The sequence below is a fragment of the Chionomys nivalis genome, chromosome X (genome assembly GCF_950005125.1).
Source record: "Chionomys nivalis chromosome X, mChiNiv1.1, whole genome shotgun sequence".
Taxonomy (NCBI): Eukaryota; Metazoa; Chordata; class Mammalia; order Rodentia; family Cricetidae; genus Chionomys; species Chionomys nivalis.
Window position 1 is genome coordinate 55,128,732 of NC_080112.1, and position 22,116 is coordinate 55,150,847.

Below are 22,116 nucleotides of genomic sequence, written 5' to 3' on the forward strand. Positions count from 1 at the left end.
TTTATATAGTTACTACATATATCTTAGGAAAAATGTTGTTAGGTGTTTCATAGATTTTTACTGGATTGTTTGCTATTTCATTATTGAGTTACAAACATTTTTATGTATCTTAGATAAAAGTCTCTCACGAGAAATACAAGCTACAAATAATTTTTGTCAAGTGTGGGAATGCCTGTTCAATTACTTAGTGATGTCTGATCATGGTATTCAGCTTCTAGGGAAATTTAATATATTAGTTTTATATTCATTCTTCACTAATAATTACTGAAATTTGTTGTTATTTCATAGTTTCTATGGATCTGGAATTTTGGAGATTTCAGCTAGTGTTCTCTGTCTGCTGAAGTTCTGGAAAAAATGAAATTTTGGTCACCCATGTCCTCATGTGAGAGTGTAAATACTGAAACTATGGCCTTAACAACCTTTTTTTTTTTTTAACCATGGCAATATTTATTAAAATATTGGTGAAAAATAGGAGTCTTTTGGGCTGCTCAAGACAGGGGAAACAGACCACACCACACTCAAGAACAACCTTGTTTTTAGAAATCTAACTTACTAGATAAAAATGAATCTTCTAGAATACAGTGTTCCTGAGAGAGCCTTGATAACCTGGGAGTGAACTTGCTCTTGAATACACTGGGCACTCCCTTGAGGCCTCTTGAACATCTTGTGCAAGTGGGTCAAGGCTAGAATATCTACAAATTGTCAAGATGACCACGTTTTCCCAGCCCAGCAGGACCTGGGAAGATGACTAAAGTAATGAGAGATTTTTAGCAGCTTAATTGCTTGATGCTTTCTCCTGCCTATTGTGTTCTGCTTATAAACCATTATGCCCTTTGGGCTGAATTGGAAATAATATAACTCCTACTAACCCTAAAGTCCCATTATGAGATCAGGTGTCAGAAACTATCAAATAAGATGAAACTGTCAGTCTGTCCATTCACAGAGTCATTGAAAAAAAACCTTCAAAGAACTAAAAAATTTCAATCTTAAGCATTATGTTTTTAAATTCCTTTTGAACATTTGATTTCATGTGATTCAATTAAAGAAAGTCATTTATCTCTTCTTATCAGTGTTAATGTGTTCACATCAGTACCATTGTTTCTACTCTTTGGTGCATATAAAACATATTTTTTTTTATTTTCATGTGTTCTTGCTCCTGGTATTAAAAAATGGTTTCTAGATTGATTCTTTGACTTCCACTTCCACAGATCATACTCTTAGATGGTGTCAACTGAGAGTCCACCTTTTCTTTTTTAATGCAATGTACTTTTCTAGAAGGCTCTTGCTCCTCAAGGTACTTGCTAACACTCAAGGCCTAGATATTCATGCCTAGCCTCCATAGATTCCAGGAGGGATCCTCTGCATTTGGGGAAATGTGAAGGAAAATTAGGAGGATATGACATAGAAAATAAACATCATTTTTTCCCCATCTGGGTAAAACAAACCCAAACCTTAAAGAAATCAGTTTTATGTTCTTTGATGTGAGAAGTAGACTGAAAAGGGGATTAAAAACAACAAAATCTGTGATGAGTAGTTTGTAGAGACTAGTAACCAATTATTTTTTTCCTTTTTTTTTCATTTGTGTGTATGTGAGTGTATGCGCACACACATGCTTGTGTTTGTGTTTATGGGTGTGCAACTAGTCAACTAATTGTTTTGTCATACCATGTGAGTCCCACAGACTGAGTTCAGGTTGTATTCAGGCTTGGTATGAAGCACCTGTACTGGAACAGCCATTTCTCTGATGCATGGATTATTGTTTAGAAAGCTGGTCTGGAGCTGGAGAGATACGTCAGTTAGTAAAGTGCTTACCTTGAAAGTATGAGGACCTGTCTTTGATCTCTCAAAGCCATGGTAAAAAGGTGAACATGTCATGGCCTTCATGGATCCGCATCAGGACCTCTGTGTATATCTTATGACTTCCAGGTTAGTGTTAGTGGGATTCCTGAGTGTGCAAACGAGTGGATCTCTGATTTTTAAGCATTCTTTTTGCTTCTTTTCCTTCTGTTGACTTGCCTTGTGCAACTCTGAAGGGATCGTTTTTGTTTTACCTTATTACATGTTATTTTGTTAGGTTTTGTTTTATCTCTTAGAAAACTTGTTCTTTTCTAATGAGAAATAGAAAGGGAGTGGATCTGGATGGGATGGGAGGTGGGCACGGACTGGGAGGATTAGAGAGAGGGAAAATGTAATCAGGGCATATTATCAAAAGAAAAGTACAAAAAGCTGAGCACAGTGCTGTGTACTTGCAGTCTCTGTGCTGGGGAGGCTAGCAAGATATGGATGTCCCCAGAGCTTTGCTGGTCAGCAAGTCTGGCCTATTTCTGTGCCCTAAAAAATCTCCAAAAAAGCAATGCATTCTTGCATACTCATGTGCACACACACAATACACAAACACTCTTTCATACACACAAAATATGTCTTGAATGCTTTAGTCCATTGAAATTCCATAGAGGAAAATTTAATATCTCCATTGTATAGATTAGAAAAGTGAAAGCCAGTGAGGTGATGTGACTGGACTAGTTTGCCTGTCTAAAAAGCATCAGAAACGAAGTCAGCAAAGAGTGCAAACAAAGCTAGCGTTTGTAGCATTGCTCTGTTCCACTATTTACAAGTAACAGCTGGCAATAACTTTAACAAAGATTTTATTTTTTGACACAAGTGTATTCTGTTTTTCGAAGCACTAAACTCTGTTAAGTTGGATCTTTTAAGATCTTAGGTAAAGGAAAAAATAATGCAAAAGCTATTAAGAACGTGTTCTTCCAGGGAAATACCTAAGGATGGATTTCACAACAAGTAGTCAAAATGTTGCTTTCTTGGTTTTAAACAGCTATGATAGGATAGAAATCAATAAGGAACCACATTCAGGACTCTTTGGATCTGAGGCATTGCTGGTCAATTGCTATTCAAAGTCAGATCATTTGTTGACAATATTCTCAGTCTACAAGAAAGATTACATTGACAATGACTGCTTTTGGGACACAGAGTAAAATTAACTTCTAGGTTATCCCCGTCAAGGACCATTAAGTCCCGAACTATGAGGGACACTGTGAACAAGTCATATTTTAACCTCCCATGGGCACACGGCCGGCAGGTTTCTCCCCCCCCCCCTTCAACAAATCTGACCTTCACTGAAATTTATGTGAAAATGAAAAGGGAGAAGAAAGCTGTGGCCCTGCCAAATTCTGACGATGTTACTCATTTTAATTACTGGTATTTGGAAATTAAATGGCCTAGGGCTTGTTCGGCAATTTGTTTCAGGAAAAAAAAATGATTTAAGCAAGCCACGGAGTCCCAGCATCTTTTTACAGCAGGTGTTGAACAAGGCGTTCATTTTTCTTTTTACAGAGTGTCCTTGTAAGCATAATAACAATTAGGAAGCAAGGCCTTCACGTCAAAACCTCTGGCTTGTTCTGACATTCTTCCTTTGGCTACTTCATTGCCTCCAGTTTCCTCAGTCAGCTTTGCAAATGTATGCACTTGAAAATTCCCTGTAAATAATGTGACATGTTGGATACTTTTTGGCGAAGGTAAGGATTTTAAAGCATACTATGAGGAGTACCTTCAAGTTAATTAAACTGACTCTCTGTCCTTATATTCTATTCTTTAGCTCTGAGTTCAGATAAAATGTCATTAATAGAGTAAATTGAGCTAGTTTAAAAGAAAAGCATTGCTTAATTTTTGCACGTATTTGAGATTGCAATTAGCTCAAAGTTCCATGTATAGTGGGCCATGCTTGGAATATACTTTAGTAAAGAAAATGTAATGTGTATGCACACTAGAATTTTATTCAAGTAAGGAGAAAAAGCTGAAATCATGGCATATGCAAGAAAATGGAAATAATTTATTAAGTAAAATAGGCCAGACAAAAATGTCAAATGCAGCATGTTTTCTTTCCTATGTGGAAGCCGTATGTGTATTGTGTGTAAGTTTGTGTGTATGTTTGTAAGTGCATATGAGTGTGCGAGTGTGTGTTTATGTGTGAGTGTATGTGTGTGTGAATATGCGTGTGTGTGTGTAAATAGGAAACATAGCCCTTAGAAAAGAAATGATCTTAAATGGGTAAGAGGAGAGAGGGCTGTTGAAAACTTGTAACATAAAAGTGGAAGGGGGGTGACTTGAAGTTAAGAAGACATTTAGGATGAGGAGATGGGGGATAAGGGAGGACAATGGGGGAGGGAGATGAATTAGGACAAAATATAAATTCACATGCATGCAAACACTAGAACCCACTACTTTACATGCTAATGTACATAGTGACCAAATGATTTAAAACCTATTTTATTGTGGTAAAAACACTACATGAGTTTTACTTTTTAAACCATACTCTGATACTTTGAATTTTCTACTGGAACTAACCTTGAACTCACAGAGATTCCCCTTCCTCTGTCTCTGAGGCGCTGGGATTGAAGGTGCGCACTACCGTGTTTGGCCCTTTCTCCAATTTTTAGGAACAATACAGCACTGTTGACTACAGGCATAATTTTGTGAAGTATATCTTTAGAGCTTATTCATCTTGCTCGCTGATGTGAAATTTTACACCCATCAATTACTAACTCCCCGTTTCCACCTTGCTCCAATCCTCTAGCAACCATAACTTTATTCAGATTTCATGAAACTGATTACTAACTTTATATTGTTGAATTATCCAGTATTTATCTTTCTGCAGATATATTCCATTTATCAAAAGGTCTTAATGATTCATCCCATGGTACAATTTTCTTCTTTGAAGGAGAATTAGTACCTCATTCTGCATAGATACTGCATTTCTTTTTCTAGCTACCTGTTTATGGACATTTAAGTCATTTCTACATCTTGGTCACTGCATGCAGTGCTTGGAAATGTGTCAGTGAAATCCCCTCCAACACATCAATTGTTTTAAGACCCCTTTCCCCTCTCAATCACTCTTTCTTTTCCCAGTGCTGAGGACTGAACCCAGGGATTCATGCGTGTTAACCACTGAATTACATTTCCAGTCCCCGCAATCACTTTCTCATTCACTATAAACATGTGCTCAACATAAGTTTGAACACCAGGCATCTTGTTTGGGTTAATATTTGTTAAAAAAACAAAGGTGCATTTAATTTCTTTTCTTTGATTTTAAAACAGGATATTTTTTTTTTTTTTTTTTTTTTTTTTTTTTTTTTTTTTGGTTTTTCGAGACAGGGTTTCTCTGTGGTTTTGGTTCCTGTCCTGGAACTAGCTCTTGTAGACCAGGCTGCTCTCGAACTCACAGAGATCCGCCTGCCTCTGCCTCCCGAGTGCTGGGATTAAAGGCGTGCGCCACCACCGCCCGGCTATAAAACAGGATATTTCTATGGAGCCCAGACTGGCCTAGATATTGCCAGGTTCCTGCTTTAGCATTTGTGTGCTAAGATTGCAGGTACGTGAGTGGGTAGACCTTATGTTTTGAGACAGGGTCTTTCCTTGAACTAAAAGCTCCCATTTTGCCAATCCTAAGATGGCTCCCTTAATTAGGATATATATTTCGCTGCCCCCGTATCCACCCTTCCTATATCCCAACCATCCCATTCCCCCAAGTTCCTCCCATCCTTCCCTTCTCACGTTTCTCACCCCATTTCCCCTTAGCCCCATGCCACCTCACCAGCAAGTTCCCAGTTTTTGCCTGGCAATCTTGTCTACTTCCCCTATCCAGGCGGATGACTATACGTTTTTCTTTGGGTTCACTTTCTTATTTAGCTTCTCTAGGATAACAAATTATATGCTCTAGAGGGGCTCACAGGTGTCCAGGAAGATGTCCCCAGTTGGTATCTTGGGCAACTGAGGAGAGGGAACCTGAAATGACCCTATCCTATACTGATGAATATCTTGCATATCACCTTAGAACCTTCATCTGGCGATGGATCGAGATAGAGACAGAGACCCAATTTGGAGCAACGGACTGACCTCTTAAGGTCCAAATGAGGAGCAGAAGGAGGGAGAACATGAGCAAGGAAGTCAGGACCACGAGGGGTGCACCCACCCACTGTGACAGTGGAACTGATCTATTGGGAGTCCACCAAGGCCAGCTGGACTGGGACTGAATAAGCATGGGTTGAAACTGGACTCTCTGAACATGGCGGAAAATGAAGGCTGATGAGAAGCCAAGGACAATGGCACTAGGTTTCTATCCTAATACATGAACTGGCTTTGTGGGAGCTTAGCTTGTTTGGATGCTCACCTTCCTGGACCTAGATAGAAGTGGGAGGAACTTGGTCTTCCGGCAGGGCGGGGAATTTGGACTGCTCTTCAGTATCAAGAGGGAGGGGGAATGGAGTGGGGGAAGGAGAAGAGGAGTGGGGATAGGGGGAGGGGAGTAAGGGGAGGGAGCAATATGTGGGAGGAGGGGGAGGGAAATGGGAAACCGGGAGGAGGCGGAAATTTTAATTAAAAAAGAATAAAATAAAATAAAAAAAATAAAATAAAAGCAACCTAGATGTCCTTCAATGGAAAAATGGATGAAGAAAGTGTGGAATATATACACATTAGAGTACTACTCTGCGGTAAAAAACAATGACTTCTCGAATTTTGCATGCAAATGGATGGAAATAGAAAATACTATCCTGAGTGAGGTAACCCAGACCCCAAAAGAAGATCATGGGATGTACTCACTCATAATTGGTTTCTAGCCATGGATAGGGGCCACTGAGTCTATGATTTGTGATCCTAAAGAAGCTAAACAAGAGGGTAAACCCAAGGAAAAACATATAGTTATCCTCCTGGCTATGGGAAATAGACAAGATTGTCAGGCAAATAATTGGAATCTTGGGGGTGGGATGGGATGGGGGTGAGGGGAGATGGGGAGAGAAAAGTGTGAAGGAGAGGATGAGGGGAACTGGGGGAAATGGGATGATTGGGGATAAAGGAAGTTTGGATAGGGGAGCAGGGAAACTCATACCTTAGTTAAGGGAGCCACCTAAGGGTTGGCAAGAGACTTGAACTTGGAATGGCTACCAGGTGCCCAGGGCAATGTCCCCAGTTAGTTCCTTGGGCACCTGAGGATAGGGAACCTAAAATGAATCTATCCTATAACCATACTGATGAATATCTTGCATATCACCATAGAACCTTCATCTAGCGATGGATGGAGATAGAGACAGAGACCCATACTGGAGCACCAGACTGAGCTCCCAAAGTCCTAATGAGGAGCAGAAGGAGGGAGAACATGAACAAGGAAGTCAGGACCACGAGGGGTGCACCCACCCACTGAGACAGTGGGGCCGATCTATTGGGAGCTCACCAAGGCCAGCTGGATTGTGACTGAAAAAGCATGGGATAAAACCGGACTCTCTGAACATGGCGGACAATGAGAGCCGATGAGAGGCCAAGGACAATGGCACGGGGGTTTTGATCCTACTTCATGTTCTGGCTTTGTGGGAGCCTAGACAGTTTGGATGTTCACCTTCCTAGACCTGGATGGAGGGGGGAGGACCTTGGACTTTCCACAGGGCAGGGAACCCTGACTGCTCTTCGGACTGGAGAGGGAGGAGAAGAGGAGTGGGGGGAGGGGGAGAGGGGCGGAAGGAGGGGGAGGGAAATGGGAGGCGGGGAGGAAGCAGAAATTTTTTTTTCTTTTTCATTAAAAAAAAAAGCTCCCATTTTTACTAGAATGTATGGCCAGCAAATTACTAGGATCGACCTGTCTCCATTTCCATCTCTGAGATTGCAGGCTTTTTACATGGATACTAGAGTTTCAAACGCAGGTCTTCATTACTGCACAGCAAGTTCTGCTGGCCACTGAGACATCACCCCAAACCTTCAATCTTCCATTGATAATGATAAGATATTTAAGAGAATCTGATATCTTAGAGATTCTAATATGGAATTGATTATAATTTGAAAAGGTTAATTCAAGTTAGACTTGCTACGATTATGACTTGAAAGGTATAAGTTGATCTGAGTTCATAATAGTAGTTGAATATGTAAATGGCTATGAATTACTATTTTATTGTTTCTACTTTATTAGATTTGCAAAAGCAGTTTCAATGAATAGGTTGATTTGTACCCATGTACTACCGTTCTAGGGAGGGAAAATTTTAAAGAACTTGTGAGCATCAAACATATCAAACTTGGAAATAACTATTAAAATCTACAGTTTTCACTTGGTTAGCAAATATACAAAATAGAAAAAAATATACAAAATAGTGACATTTTCCTACAGTTATCATTATGTCCCTTCATCTTCCCTTTCCTCCATTCTTGATTCTTGTCCCATTCCTCCTCTCAAACAGTATCCATTTTGTATGTTAAAATTAAGAAGATTCATTTAAATAAGTATGGTGTTTGTGTGTGATGTGTATTAGTGTATAACTTTTCCATAGTTTCCAGTGACCAAACTGAAGTAGTTAAGCTTGTGAGGTAAATACTTTTGTTCCCCATTGAGTCATGTCACTGCCCCACTTAAGGAAACTTAATTGTACATAAGAGTCTTTTAACTTTAATTAATGGAGAAATTTGAATATTTATTTTTATTTTTAGATTGAAAGCCCCACTTCAGTAAGCAGCATAAGAAGAATTAAAATTAAGCTTAAATTGAGAAAAATTGAGACTTTCAGTTTGCAACTTATCATGATATTTGACAAAAGATGCAGCAACAAGTTTTTTCTTATGTGAACAACAAATACTTCAGATGTTTAAAAGACTCAAGAAAATATGAGTCCCCATTTGACAAGCATTGACTTCTTTTTCTTAATATAGTCATCGTTTTGTGAGGAAATTGCCTGTATCTAAAGTTTTTTTTTCAATATTCTGCTTTACTCTTGTACCTAACATGACTTCAGAAAATGAAGAACGGTCCAATGTCATTATCTGTCTGGACTGATATTAGTTAAATACTCCAATCACAAAGATGAGTTTTGGAGAAAAGATTGCTTAAAGAGCAATTTTTTTAATTAAATATATGTTTTAATTAAATATATGTCAACTTTCTTGAAGGGTGTGACTCCTGGTAGGTAGCCCACACTCCAGGGCAGGCCCACTCAAGACTAGTTGGGCAACACAAATTGAACTCGATGAGATGGCGGAGAAGAAAACTCAGTTATGTGGGTGAGGAGAGAGGGATTTTGGGAACGTGGTTAGATACGATCAAAATACACTGTATGAATCTCTCAAGGAATTAATAAAGCATTATTTTTTAAGTCAAGGAAACATCCACATTGTGAATCTCACATGTGCAATATATTTTCATCAAAAATGAAGGATTCAGGTCACCCCTTTCCTCCTCAGCTCAATAGGCTGCGTTCTTTTGGAACGCACGCATGCAGATCGGGGGTTCTGGTGACTTTATCCACGTTCGGTCCTTTGTTCTTTCGCTCACCCACCGCCGTACCTGGCAGACCCACCTCCTCCTGTGCCAGGAACGTGCTGCCACTGGCACCATGTCCTACCCATACCCAGCACTAACCCCGGAGCAGAAGAAGGAGCTGTCTGACATCGCTCACCGAATTGTGGCTCCGGGCAAGGGCATCCTGGCTGCAGATGAGTCCACTGGAAGCATTGCTAAGCGGCTGCAGTCCATTGGCACTGAGAACACTGAAGAGAACAGGCGCTTCTACCGCCAGCTGCTGCTAACTGCTGATGACCGTGTGAACCCCTGCATTGGGGGGGGGGTGATCCTTTTCCATGAAACACCCTACCAGAAGGCGGATGATGGACGTCCCTTCCCCCAAGTTATCAAGTCCAAGGGCGGTGTTGTGGGCATTAAGGTAGATAAAGGCGTGGTACCCCTGGCAGGAACCCATGGTGAGACCACCATCCAAGGGCTGGATGGGCTGTCAGAACGCTGTGCCCAGTATAAGAAGGATGGAGCTGACTTTGCCAAATGGCGCTGTGTGCTCAAGATTGGGGAGCATACTCCTTCAGCCCTTGCCATCATGGAAAATGCCAATGTTCTGGCCCGTTATGCCAGCATCTGCCAGCAGAATGGTATCGTACCCATTGTGGAACCCGAAATCCTCCCTGATGGAGACCATGACTTAAAGCGCTGCCAATATGTAACTGAGAAGGTACTGGCCGCTGTGTACAAGGCTCTGAGTGACCACGATGTCTATCTGGAAGGCAAACTGCTGAAGCCCAACATGGTCACCCCAGGCCATGCTTGTACCCAGAAATACTCTAATGAGGAGATTGCCATGGCAACTGTCACAGCTCTGCGTCGCACAGTGCCCTCTGCTGTTACTGGAGTCACTTTCCTGTCTGGAGGGCAGAGCGAGGAAGAGGCGTCCATCAACCTCAATGCCATCAACAAGTGCCCACTGCTGAAGCCATGGGCCTTGACTTTCTCTTATGGCCGGGCCCTGCAGGCCTCTGCTCTGAAGGCCTGGGGCGGGAAGAAGGAGAACCTGAAGGCTGCTCAGGAGGAATACATCAAGTGAGCCCTGGCCAACAGCCTTGCTTGTCATGGAAAGTACACCCCAAGTGGTCAATCAGGAGCCGCAGCCAGCGAATCTCTCTTCATCTCTAACCATGCCTACTAAGCAGAGGTGATCTGAGGCTGCCCCATCAACACTCCAGGCCCCCGCCTATCCACTTGCTTTTGAAGAGGGGGCCTTCAGGCTTTCCCATCTATCACTCTTGCTGCCCTTGTGACTGGTGTGGTGTTGTCTGCGAATGCTAATTCTGCCATCCCTTCCAGCCCGCTGCCAATAAACAACTAGTTAAGAGGGGAAAAATAAAAAATGTAGGATTCAGAAGATTCAGTAATTGAATTTGCTGTTCATTTATTTTCTGGTGGTAGACTGTTGTGCTTTCTGTTTGACTGATTAGTGGCAGGGACACACTTGCAGGTAGGAAAGAGATGACTGAGCAAATTCTGCAAAGAGTTTAAATTTCAATATCTTTTACCATCTAACCATTAACATAATTAGTCAATGTGGTCCTTTAGTTTTTACAACTTAATAGGGCCATAATTGGCACCGTTTCACTCATTAGCATGCAGAATGGACACATTTTCTCGACTTTGATGTTGTCATTCACAAGCTTCCAGTGGACACAGCATGATTCATAGGAAAGACGTTTCATGCCAAGGGAAATAGCTAGGTTGAAACATAGCTAAAGAAACCTCCATTTGTGAGATGATACATGTTCCAGGTTTTGTCTGAGGTTTCAGATTTCTGAAAGCACTTCCGTGCACACTTCCTTCTTGGTTCTCACTACAGGTATGCAATCTAGTTAGGGTAATACAACTATTATAAAATGCCATTTTGAAGAAGTGATTACCAACTGATATACATCTAAGCTGAGAAAATTTCCAGAGATCAGGTAGCTAGTGCAATGGAGCTCAGAATAAGATTTCTAGTTCTTTCCCTTCTGTGTTCTTTCTTTCATTGCATTGCTAAGCAAATTAAGCCAGGGGTAAAAGCTACATACATTTTGCTTACTACTTGGATAAAATTATATACACTTCAGACTTTAGGCCATCGGTGCTGTACCTGAGTAAAAAAATGTTAAGTGAACATTTCACTGTTATTTGACCATTTAATATCATTTGTTCTGTTTTGAATAAAAGTGAAAATCCATTGCAACATGTTGCAGAAAATGGAAAAGCCTCTCTCAAGTTTTGCGATCAAAACACATACAAAAATTAGAATTCAGGAAAGAGTTAATGAGTTCAGATGGGTTGAGAAATTAAACTAAAAGGCTAGTAATAGTCTGCAGAAGGTTTCTCAGGATCAAAAAAAAAAAGCTCTGCAGGAAAGATGGCCTTAAAGTCAGTCTGCCTCAGTCAATTCATTAAACAGCCCAGCAACAACAAGCCTGTACTATGTTCCCCAATTGCTGGTAAGTGGGTTTGCTTTTTGTCTTTTTGTTTATGCAGCTAGCAGTAGTTTCCATCCTAGACCCATGACATAAAACTATGTCATTAGCCTAAAGCTTTTATTTATTCATACTAAATTTCAGAAGACCATGCTGAATTCTTTTACTTAGAAGAACTGTATAAAAGCATCCCTGGAAAAAAATCAACATTAGTTGCTAAGTGTAGGTCTCTTACTATGTGAAAAGCAAACAAATTAAGGTTTAAAATGCATTAAAATTATAGCTCGGTATCTTGGTAAACAACTGTATTCTCAGCACTTGGGAGGGAAAGTCAAAAGGCTCAGGAGTTCAAGGGCATTTTTGGGTACGTAGTGAGTTTGAAGCCAGCCTAAGCTACGAGAGACTGCCACAGATAAAGTATAGTGAAGTCTTTCAGGAATGAAGACACAACAAAGGACAAGCACATACAGAATTTTAAGAATAAGCACGTTTCAATGATGTTTAATTTTTCTGAACATTAAAACATGGGTTTTATTAGTAATAAAATCTCAAAAGAGAGCATTACCTACTGAAATTATTGACCATGTGAAGTTAATGGACCTATCTCTTGCCTTGGGCTATGAAACCTTTCAGCTAATCAGCCATCAATCTCAGAATGTGCCTATGCTAGAGTCATTAGCATGGATGAAAATTGAAAAATGAGTGATATAAGATTAATGATACAAAAGGTACAAAGTTTATGTCTAATATGTCATCACTAGGATTTTTTTCCCAAAATTTGCTATCAACTTTCAACTTTCTGTGGATTTGTGACTTTCTATTTATCTGTATGTTTTATACATATATACTATTTAGAGATAGTAATATATTAATCTTACTCTATATGTGTTCTCATATACTCATTCTCTCTACAAACATGTAAACATATGTGTATGTGTGTATATATAAAATACCCTAAACTTTTTTTTTGTGCCTTTGAGAACTATGCTAACTCACAAAAATATAGAAAGCACCATTTACGTTAAGAAATGGACCAAAGTGCTGATCAACTAAAGGAAAAGATAAAGAAAATTAGCTACATGTATACAATAAAAGTGTTTTTCAGCCATAATGAATAGCAAGCTTGTGTCACTTGACAGAGAACTATATGTGGAGATAACCACGTAAAGTGAATTGACTGTCTCAGAAAGCCAAATATTGTATGTTTTTTCTTATTTGTGGTTCCTGTATTTCACACATATGTGAAAGTAGAAACAAAACTGTATCGGGGAATAAAGGGACTAATGAGAACTAACTAGAAGGGATGAAGCCACAATGGGAATCAATTTGGAGGTTTCTTAAGAAAGTGAAAATGGAGCTACTATACCACTCAGTTATACCACTTCTAGGTACTTTCCCAAAGGATTCTAAGTCTTACTACAGGCACATTTGTACACCTGTGTTTATTGCTGCACTAGTCAAAATAGCTAAAATATGGAACTAGTTCAGAAGCCCATCAACAGTGGAATGGATGCAAATTATGGTGAATATACACAATTGAACATTCAACAATAAAGCATTTGAAATAATGTAGCTTTAAGGAAAATATATTCATCTGGAAATTATTATATTAAGTGAGATTATCCAGACTCAGGAAAACAAATACCACATTTGCTAATGAATATGTATCCAAGATTATACATATATTTATATGTGTGTGTGTGGTATGTAAATAGATCAGGAAACTGAAAAGGGGAACATAATATGTGAGAGGAAAAAGAGGTCTTAAATGGGAGGAAAAAGAGGGTCATAGAATGGAAGAGACCGGAAGGGGGTGGTAAGAGGGCAGAAATAGGAGAGGAGGAATGATGAAAGTACGCTGTGGAAGTGCTCTATTATATGGAACCTATTTATCTACAGTGTTTTTTTTTTTAAAATCAGAATTCATTTTCATTTAAAAATCTTAATTAACTTTTTAATTTTTTAATTAAAGCATAATTGCATCCATTTTGCAAGTTTAATGAGGCATAATGTAAATGTAAAAATTATATTTAATTTGCATAACATAATGATTTTATATGTGTCTTTTGAAATGATTAACACAACCAAATTAATTAACACCCATCACCATACTAAATAATTTTTGTGAGCATATATGTTGTTGGAAATAATTGTATTCATAGCTATTTATTAAATTCACAAATTTTATATACTATATACAAGTAAATATGTATGCCCTCTTCAAAAATTTCAAGCAAACATTACAGCATTACTAACTATAGTAATCGTAATGTCCACTAGATCTTCAGAACTAATATTTCTTATAACCAAAACTTCCATGTGTGTTTTTAAGAAAAATAATTATCTTCTTTAAATAGGCTGTTTTAATGTCAAAAAAATGCTTGACACCAGCATTTTCAAATTAGTTATTTCTGTTAGCCTAAATTTTCCAAAAGACATTTATAGTGCTCCTTTAAGTAAGTTTCTATTTTCCGTGTTTTACACTCATTGGTTTAAGCTGAATAAAAAATGCTTAATACAAATTATTCTCATTATCTTATGAAAATAAAATACAGAATGACTGATTGCTCAAGTCAATTAAAATCTTTGTACAAATGTTTTTAAGTTCTATTGGAAAATAACCAAAGAGAAAGGAGCCATCTTTAACAAAAATAATAGTTAAACAGTCATCATTCATTGTCATTGACAATGGGCTAATGTATAATCTTGCTAAAATGTGCTGAAGTCATTTAAAACATTGCATCTCCCTTTGGGTAATTTACAAATGGCTTGGTAAAACTACTGGAAGTTCATGCTGCAATAAGGGCAGTATGTTAATATTGAAAATGACATGCTCCAGAAATTGAGAGACGCATTAACAAGGTATAAGGAGTTAGGTTTTATAATATTCTGAAAGATGAGCACAATGTGGGTCTTTTAAAGCTATATAAAAGGGCATTCAAATAAAAGGCTAGATGAACAAAAGTATAACCAATTATTGAGACAACATGGAGACCAGAGTGGTCAGCACCAAATTTGCCTACAGTGTTGGGTAATAATATTAAGAACATAAATTTCCTGTCCAAAAGAACACAGGACAAAAAGCTTAAGATTTACAGCCTAAGTTATTATGACAGACTTTTTCAAAAACAATTTGATCAACTATTCTGAATCTCAGTTCTCTCATCTGTAAAATTACATGTTTGCCAGAAATTAAATACAAACATGTAAACTTGTAAATATTAGCATAATTATTATGATTATGAAAAACTAGTATTTCAGCAGAAGTACCTCAACTACATGTGCTAAGGCATTCATCGAGCAGGAAAATGGCATAATTGCAATAATGCTTAAGAAAAATTACTCCCATTAATGACAGTCTTGACAAACCGTCTGGATGAGGATCAGAGGTAAGAAGCTGCAGCAGAAATCTCAGCTTCAGTGTTACACTGTGGATTATTGTGACAACAAAGGAATTGAGGTAGAAGATACTCTAAGTTGTGGAAAGTTCACCAGTCATACACATCTACTCATAAAAGACAATTTAATTCTACATGATTTATACTGTGTACATACCAAATTGTAAACAGTTGCCAAATAAAAGGTCTAGCGCCAGGTGTGGGATACCCATCTTGAATTGTTTTGGATGTTCCAGAGATCCCCAAAACAATGCAGATGCTTCCTATTGATTGGCTGCTCACGAGAACTTGATGGTAAGATCCTATGACTGAAGACATCATACACATTGGCCATAAGACAATCGAGCCAGTCCTAGCCAGAATGCTTCCTCCCTGCTGAATGTCTCTCATAGTACCAGAAGATATTACGTAGAGTGTTGAGGGGATCACCAACAGTTTTACTCAGATTTTAGCCCTGTGGACTACTATAAAGACTAATGTGTCAAGGTATGTCTGTGGGTACAATACTAACATGAATGCTGTGGAGGTAGCCAACTGCATTTTGATGGGATTTAAGGCCTACTTCATAAAATCAAACACAAGACTGCTTTGGCAAATATTTTCAAAAATCCATGCATGATTAAGGAGCTCAGAGTTGCCAGGCATGAGCCTACAACTAATATTTTGCTTAAGCAGACATAGAACTGCCCTCTGAATTCATCTCTCTCTACCCATTGATTAGTGCAGTCAAGACCATATAAGAAGTTTCTTTGCTCAGTGGACAGCAGTTAACACAAAAACTCACAACTGGTCACTGTGGAGAATAAGTGACTGTATAGGACTCATCCATAAACAGGACATCTATACTATAGCAGCTTCTGCAGGACCCAGGGCCCATTGCAGAGAAAGTTGGGGGAAATATTGTAAGAGACAGAAGAGAAGAACTTCTGCGAAACAGTGTCTTCTGGACATGCCAGAGCCAGTGCAGTCGTGAACTCACAGAAGTTGTGCCTGCTTTTACAAGGCCTGTACTAGATCAAATCATTCAACATTCCATCCAGGACAGGGATGGACCACGAGTCTCCAGCCCTAATTTAGGCGCTAAGAACAATTGGTGACTTCTGGGCGAGGCAGAGTCCATTTTCTTTAAGGGTGTATGTGTTTCCTGGTAGGTCAACCATGCTTCAGTGGATGAACCCACACCCAGAATAATATGCACAGCATAGATTTGAGTCAATTAAGTTATTAAATTAAAAACAATTTAGGACACAAAAGGCAGAAGTATGGAGAGGTAGAGCGAACCAGGGATAAATATGGTCAAAATATATTCTATGACATCCTTCAAGTATTAATAACGTATTAATTTAAAATAATTAAGCTGGATTATAGAGAAGACAGAAATGAAGCCTATGGTTACTTTATTTTTATTTAAAGATTTTCATTTTAGGTGTATGTTTATGTGCCTAAGTGTATGTGTGTACCATGTGCGTGCATATGTCTGCAGAAGCCAAAGGAAGATTCCAAATGCCCTACAGCTGGAGTTATAGGTCAATGAGTTTGGGGAACTGAACTTGCATACTTGGCAAGAACAGCAAGTACTGTTAATCACTGTACCATCTCTCCAACCTCTGGCTGTTTTAAGGGTCAAGTCTAAGCAATGCTACACAAGCAGATTATTATTTCTCACCTAGTTGAAAGAAAAATAGATGAAAGAAAATTAAATAATTTTTTCTTTTGTTTATGAAAGAGTAAAGTTCAGTTCCATGTAGTAAGTAGTGATGATGACTTCTACTGAACGTTTAAAGTACAAAAATGGTTCATTTATGTTTAGTTACAGTTATCATTTCATCAATTCTTTCTCAAGATCAATTAACATTTTAATATCACATTCCACATATATTGTTCATAATGCATTCAGTTGTATTTACCTATTTTTCTTATATTTTAATTTATTATTGGAGGATTTCATATAGGCATAAAATGTATTTCAATGATATTCACCTCTACCTACTAAAAAATCCCTCATTTGTTTCCTCCTAACTTTATGTCCTCTTGTTTTTATTCCCTAGTGTGTTTAACTAGTGTTGGAAATACGCTCAAATCTGCTCATTGATGTGGGGTCATCGAGGGGAGCATGATCAATCTTATCAAGGACCGTACCTCTAATGAAAATGGATTCTACCTCAGCTAACAGTCATCAACTGACAATAACACCTTAGGGATCATATGTGCTCCTCCCATATGGCTTGATCCTGTGTAGATCTTGTGCAAGCACTACCACTGACAGGAGTTTATGAGAACCACAGTCTTGTCATATTCAGAAGATACTGTTTCACAGCAGCGCTCTCTAATCTCTAGATTTTGCAGTCATTCTGCAATGTTCTATGAGCCGCGCGGGTAGAAAGCTGGATATAGACGTCCTGTTCCAGGCTCAGCACTCTATAGTTACTTATTGTCTGCACTTCCATCAGTTATGGGTCTCTGTATTAATCACTGTTCAATGCACAGAAATGCTTCTCTGATGAGAACTGAGATCTGTTGCACTAGCACACACACGCACACACATACATATATATGTATGTGAATGTATGTATATAAAACAGCACATCTACTTAGCAAAATAATAGTAGAAAGTCCACCACTTGGGCCTATGAATTCCCTGTTCATGAGTTCTTGGCAAGGTTTATAGTACCATTATTTATTTATTTTTAAGACACGCTGTATTCATTTCAAGTAACTTGCTATAAAACTGAGGATTTTAATCCTGTTCCTCTTGCACACATTTCCTAAGTGTAGGACTAAAAGAACACCTCCAGCCAGATTTATAAAAAAAATTAAAATCAATTTCCACTTTTATTCAATGCAAACACAACCTTATTAACAAGGGAGCAAATTCTTTTTTAAAAAAAAAACATAGCAGATGTCTATTTGCCATAAATGAATGTAAATGTAAGACACTATCAACAACATTGCCACCTCTTCCCCTCTCTGAAAGGGCTGCTTTACTTAGAAGAAAACACACACGTGCACACGTGCGCGCGCGCACACACACACACACACTTAAATTACAATAGGTGCAAGTTCAAAATTTATCACTTTGAAGGGAAAATATTGTAGGCTGATGCCTTAGCTGGATCATTTATAAAGAGGGTGACTGAGTGGGAGAGAGAGAAATCTTGTCACCCTTGCCTCTTATATTACACATTGCCATTCTGTCAAGTCAAATCTAATATAAATGAATCACATTAATCAGAAAGTGTGAATTTCTACATGACAAGCTAAAGGGGCATGCCATTTCCAATTAGATTAGTGATCTAAAATTAGCTACTGACACAAGCAAGTATACATGGTCAATTTGCCTGCCTGAAACAGAAAATTAAATAAGACATATTGGATAATAGATAGCCCTAGCGGGGACATGCAGCTGTAATTCACTTAAGTTACTCAGTTGATGTCAAAAGCCACCAAAGAATATTCAATCTTGTGCTCATTTGAGATGCTTGAGTCTAACTCAAGACAATACTTGGGTCACTTGCTCATTTATTTGGTTCTCCAAATGCTAGAGGGTGTGTCCAAGGAGGGTATTCAGTGTTGTTTCAATAAATAGTAAATTGGCGTGGTAAAGGATAGTGGCTTTTTGCATGATCAATATCCCATTATTAATATGTAGTACTTAGGAACTTGGGGAACATGTCTGTATACAAATCTTTCTTTACCTTGCTTACTGCACCATACAATCTCTTGCCAGTACTTGTCAAAACAGGAGCAGTATTTCAGGAATATAAAAATGAAAATAATTTATAATGACATTAATATTATTGTTACTTGAAAATATAACTATGAGTCATTTTGTAAGATTTTTTGTGAATGATGCATAATTCTTCCTCATGTACATCTGCTGAGGCAAGCACATATCATAAACAAAGCCGTGCAGCAGGATTTACTTATTCTAATGTGAATAACGATGAATTGTTAAATTCAAGTTCTATACCTTTATCTCAGACATGGAAAGCAAAATACAAGAGGTGTAAGACTGTAATGACTGGCTTTTAGTTAAAATCAATAAATAACTGATAATGTGATTTATTTGACACATTCCTTTTAGGCGGTGTCCATATGCTCATGTATTTGCTCATACATATAGAAACAAATTTGTTGCAAAGGAAACATATATTCCAGTAAATTTGCCATAGACTAAGCATACTTTCCATTAATTTTGATTTCTAATTAACATCTATACTTCTGAGGGATTGTAATGAAGCATTTTAAGAAAGCAGCAAATCATAAAAGAGTGATTCAGGCCTATAATCTCAGCACAGAAGATGCTGAGGCAGAAGGATCACAAATTCAAGGTCACCCTAGGATAGAGAGGTCCTGATTTATCAGAACAACAACAAGGAAGAAGATTGGAATTACTTTGAAAAAAAAAAAAAGCTCAATGTTTGCCTGATAACAATAATGTCATTTTTATTGCTAAACACATGCTACCTTTATGATCTAGCAATTTCAGTCCCTGAAATGTTACACTGATACCCAGAAAATGAGTGCAAAAGTAGATATCAATAGTATTTGTGTGTGTGCAGCTGAATATTGAACTCAGGACCTTGTGCATAAAAGGCAAACACTCAACCACTTAGCTCAATCTCCATCACCAGTATCAGTAATATCTTTAGCAGCTAATTTCTGATAGCCTCAAATTAGAAGTTACTCATGTTCATTAATAATAAGATATACAGACACACTGGGCATACCACTCTGTGGACGTAAACTCTGCAATAAAACGTTATAAATTACAATTATGTGCAACAATGTGGACTACCCTTTGAAACATAATGAGTCTAGAAAACCACATAGAAAAAAGTTCTGATTCTATTTGTATGAGGTTCTACAATGGGGGAATCAAATGGCACAAGTATAAACTATGGTTACCGCAAGGACTGTAGACCAACTGGCAAGATCAAAAGTGAGTCAAAAGTGAGGCCTGTGGAATGATGAAAATGTTTGATAGTTCAGTCTTGGTATTGGCGCTCTCTCTCTCTCTTTCTCTCTCTCTCTCTCTCTCTCTCTCTCTCTCTTTCTCTCTCTCTCTCTCTCTCTCTCTCTCTCCCTCCCTCCCTCCGTGTGTGTGTGTGTGTGTGTGTAGGTGTGTATGAGAGAGAGAGAGAGGGAGACAGAGAGAGACACAGAGAGACACAGAGAGAGAACAAGGGGAGTTGTAAATTTAACCTTTGTGAGCTTTAATATATAATTTTACATCCCACTATAGATTTTTTATTTTAATTTATTTTTTAAAAAAACTATCTTTTCTTATTTTTCAATCCAAATCCATTTCCAAATCTCTCCCCTCCTTCTGCTCCCTCCAACTTTCCCCTATCCTACCACCTAACCACTCCTCAGAGAAGGAAAGGCTTCCCATGGGGAGTCAAAAAAGTCTAACACATTGCTTTTAGGCAGGAGCAAGGCCCTCCTGCCCTCCACACTATGTCTAGGCTGAGCAAGGTATCCCTCCAGAGATAATGGGCTCCAAAAACCGGAACAAGCAGTAGGGATAAATCCTGGTCTCACTGCCAGTGGCCCGACCATCTCTCCCAGTCATACAACTGTCACCCACATTCAGAGGGTCTAGTTTGGTCCTATGCTGTTTCCCTTGCTGTCATGTCAGAGTGAGAAGGCTTCCATTAGCTAGAGTTAGTTATTTCAGGGGTATCCCCATTACAGTCTTGGCCTCTTTGCTCATATTCTCACTCCTCCCTTTCTTTGAATTGGATTTAAGGAGTTCAGCCCAATGCTCCACTGTGGTTCTCTGCATCTGCTTCCATCAGTTGCAGATTATAGGTTCTATGATAAAATTTAAGATAGTTATACATCTGACTACAAGGAAGGCCAGTTCAGATGACCTCTCCACTATTGCTTAAGGTCTTAGCTGGGCTCATCCTTGTGGATTCCTGGGAATTTCACTAGTGCTAGGTTTCTTGCTAGCCCCATAATGGATTCCCTCAATCAACATATCTATTTACTTGTTCTCTGCCCTTCCCCCTTCTCAACCATCCCTTTCCTTCTGGCTCTCCTCCCTGCTCCCCTTCTCCCCTCCTCCTCACCTTCTGCCTTCTCTTCTATGCTGACACCCATGCTTCCAATTTTCTCAGGAGATCTTGTCTATTTTTCCTTCCCATGGGTATATATGTATGTTTCAATTAGGGTTCTGTGGTCATGAACTACAGGCTTCTTATCTTTTGCTTTACAGCTAGTATTCATCTATGAGTGGGTACATAACCATGCTCATCTTTCAAGGTTTGGGTTCCCTCACCCAGGATGGATTTTTCTAGTTCCATCCATTTGCATGCAAATTTTAAGATGTTATTGTCTTTTACAGCTATGTAGTACTCCATTGTGCAAATGTACATTTTCTTCATCTATTTTTAAGTTGAGGGGCATTTAAGTTGTTTTTAGGTTCTGGCTATCTTATGAATAATGCTACTATGAATCTAGTTGAACAAATGTTTTTGTTACGGTACAGTTGAGCATCCTTTGGGTATATGCCAAAGAGTGGTATTGCTGGGACTTGCAGTAGGTTGATTCCCAATTTTCTAAGAAACTGCCATACTGATTTCCAGAGTGGTTGTACAAGTTTGCATTACCACCAGCAGTGGATGAGTGTTCCCCTTACTCCACACCCTCTCCAGTATAAGCTATTATTGGTGGTTTTGATCTTAGCCATTTTGACAGGTGTTAGATGGTATCTCAGAGTCATTTTTATTTGCATTTCTCTGATGGCTAAGGTTGTTGAACATTTCTTTAATTGTCTTTTAGCCATTTGAGATTCTTCTGTTGAGAATTCTCTGTTTAGATCTGTACCCCATTTTTAATTGGATTATTTAGAATTTTGATGTCTAACTTCTTGAATTTTTTTGATTATGGAGATCAGTCCTTTATTTGATGTGGGATTGGTGAAGAACTTTTCCTATTAAGTAGGCTGCCTTTTATG

The 22,116-nt window shown here is 38.5% G+C and overlaps 1 protein-coding gene across 1 annotated transcript; it reads left to right on the forward strand.

Moving 5' to 3' along the window:
- Positions 1 to 9,338: 9,338 nt before the first annotated feature.
- On the forward strand, positions 9,339 to 10,654 carry LOC130867608 (fructose-bisphosphate aldolase A-like). The gene has a single exon (XM_057759673.1). The coding sequence runs from the start codon at positions 9,378 to 9,380 to the stop codon at positions 10,371 to 10,373; it is 996 nt and encodes a 331-aa protein (XP_057615656.1). The 5' UTR covers positions 9,339 to 9,377; the 3' UTR covers positions 10,374 to 10,654.
- Positions 10,655 to 22,116: the final 11,462 nt, after the last annotated feature.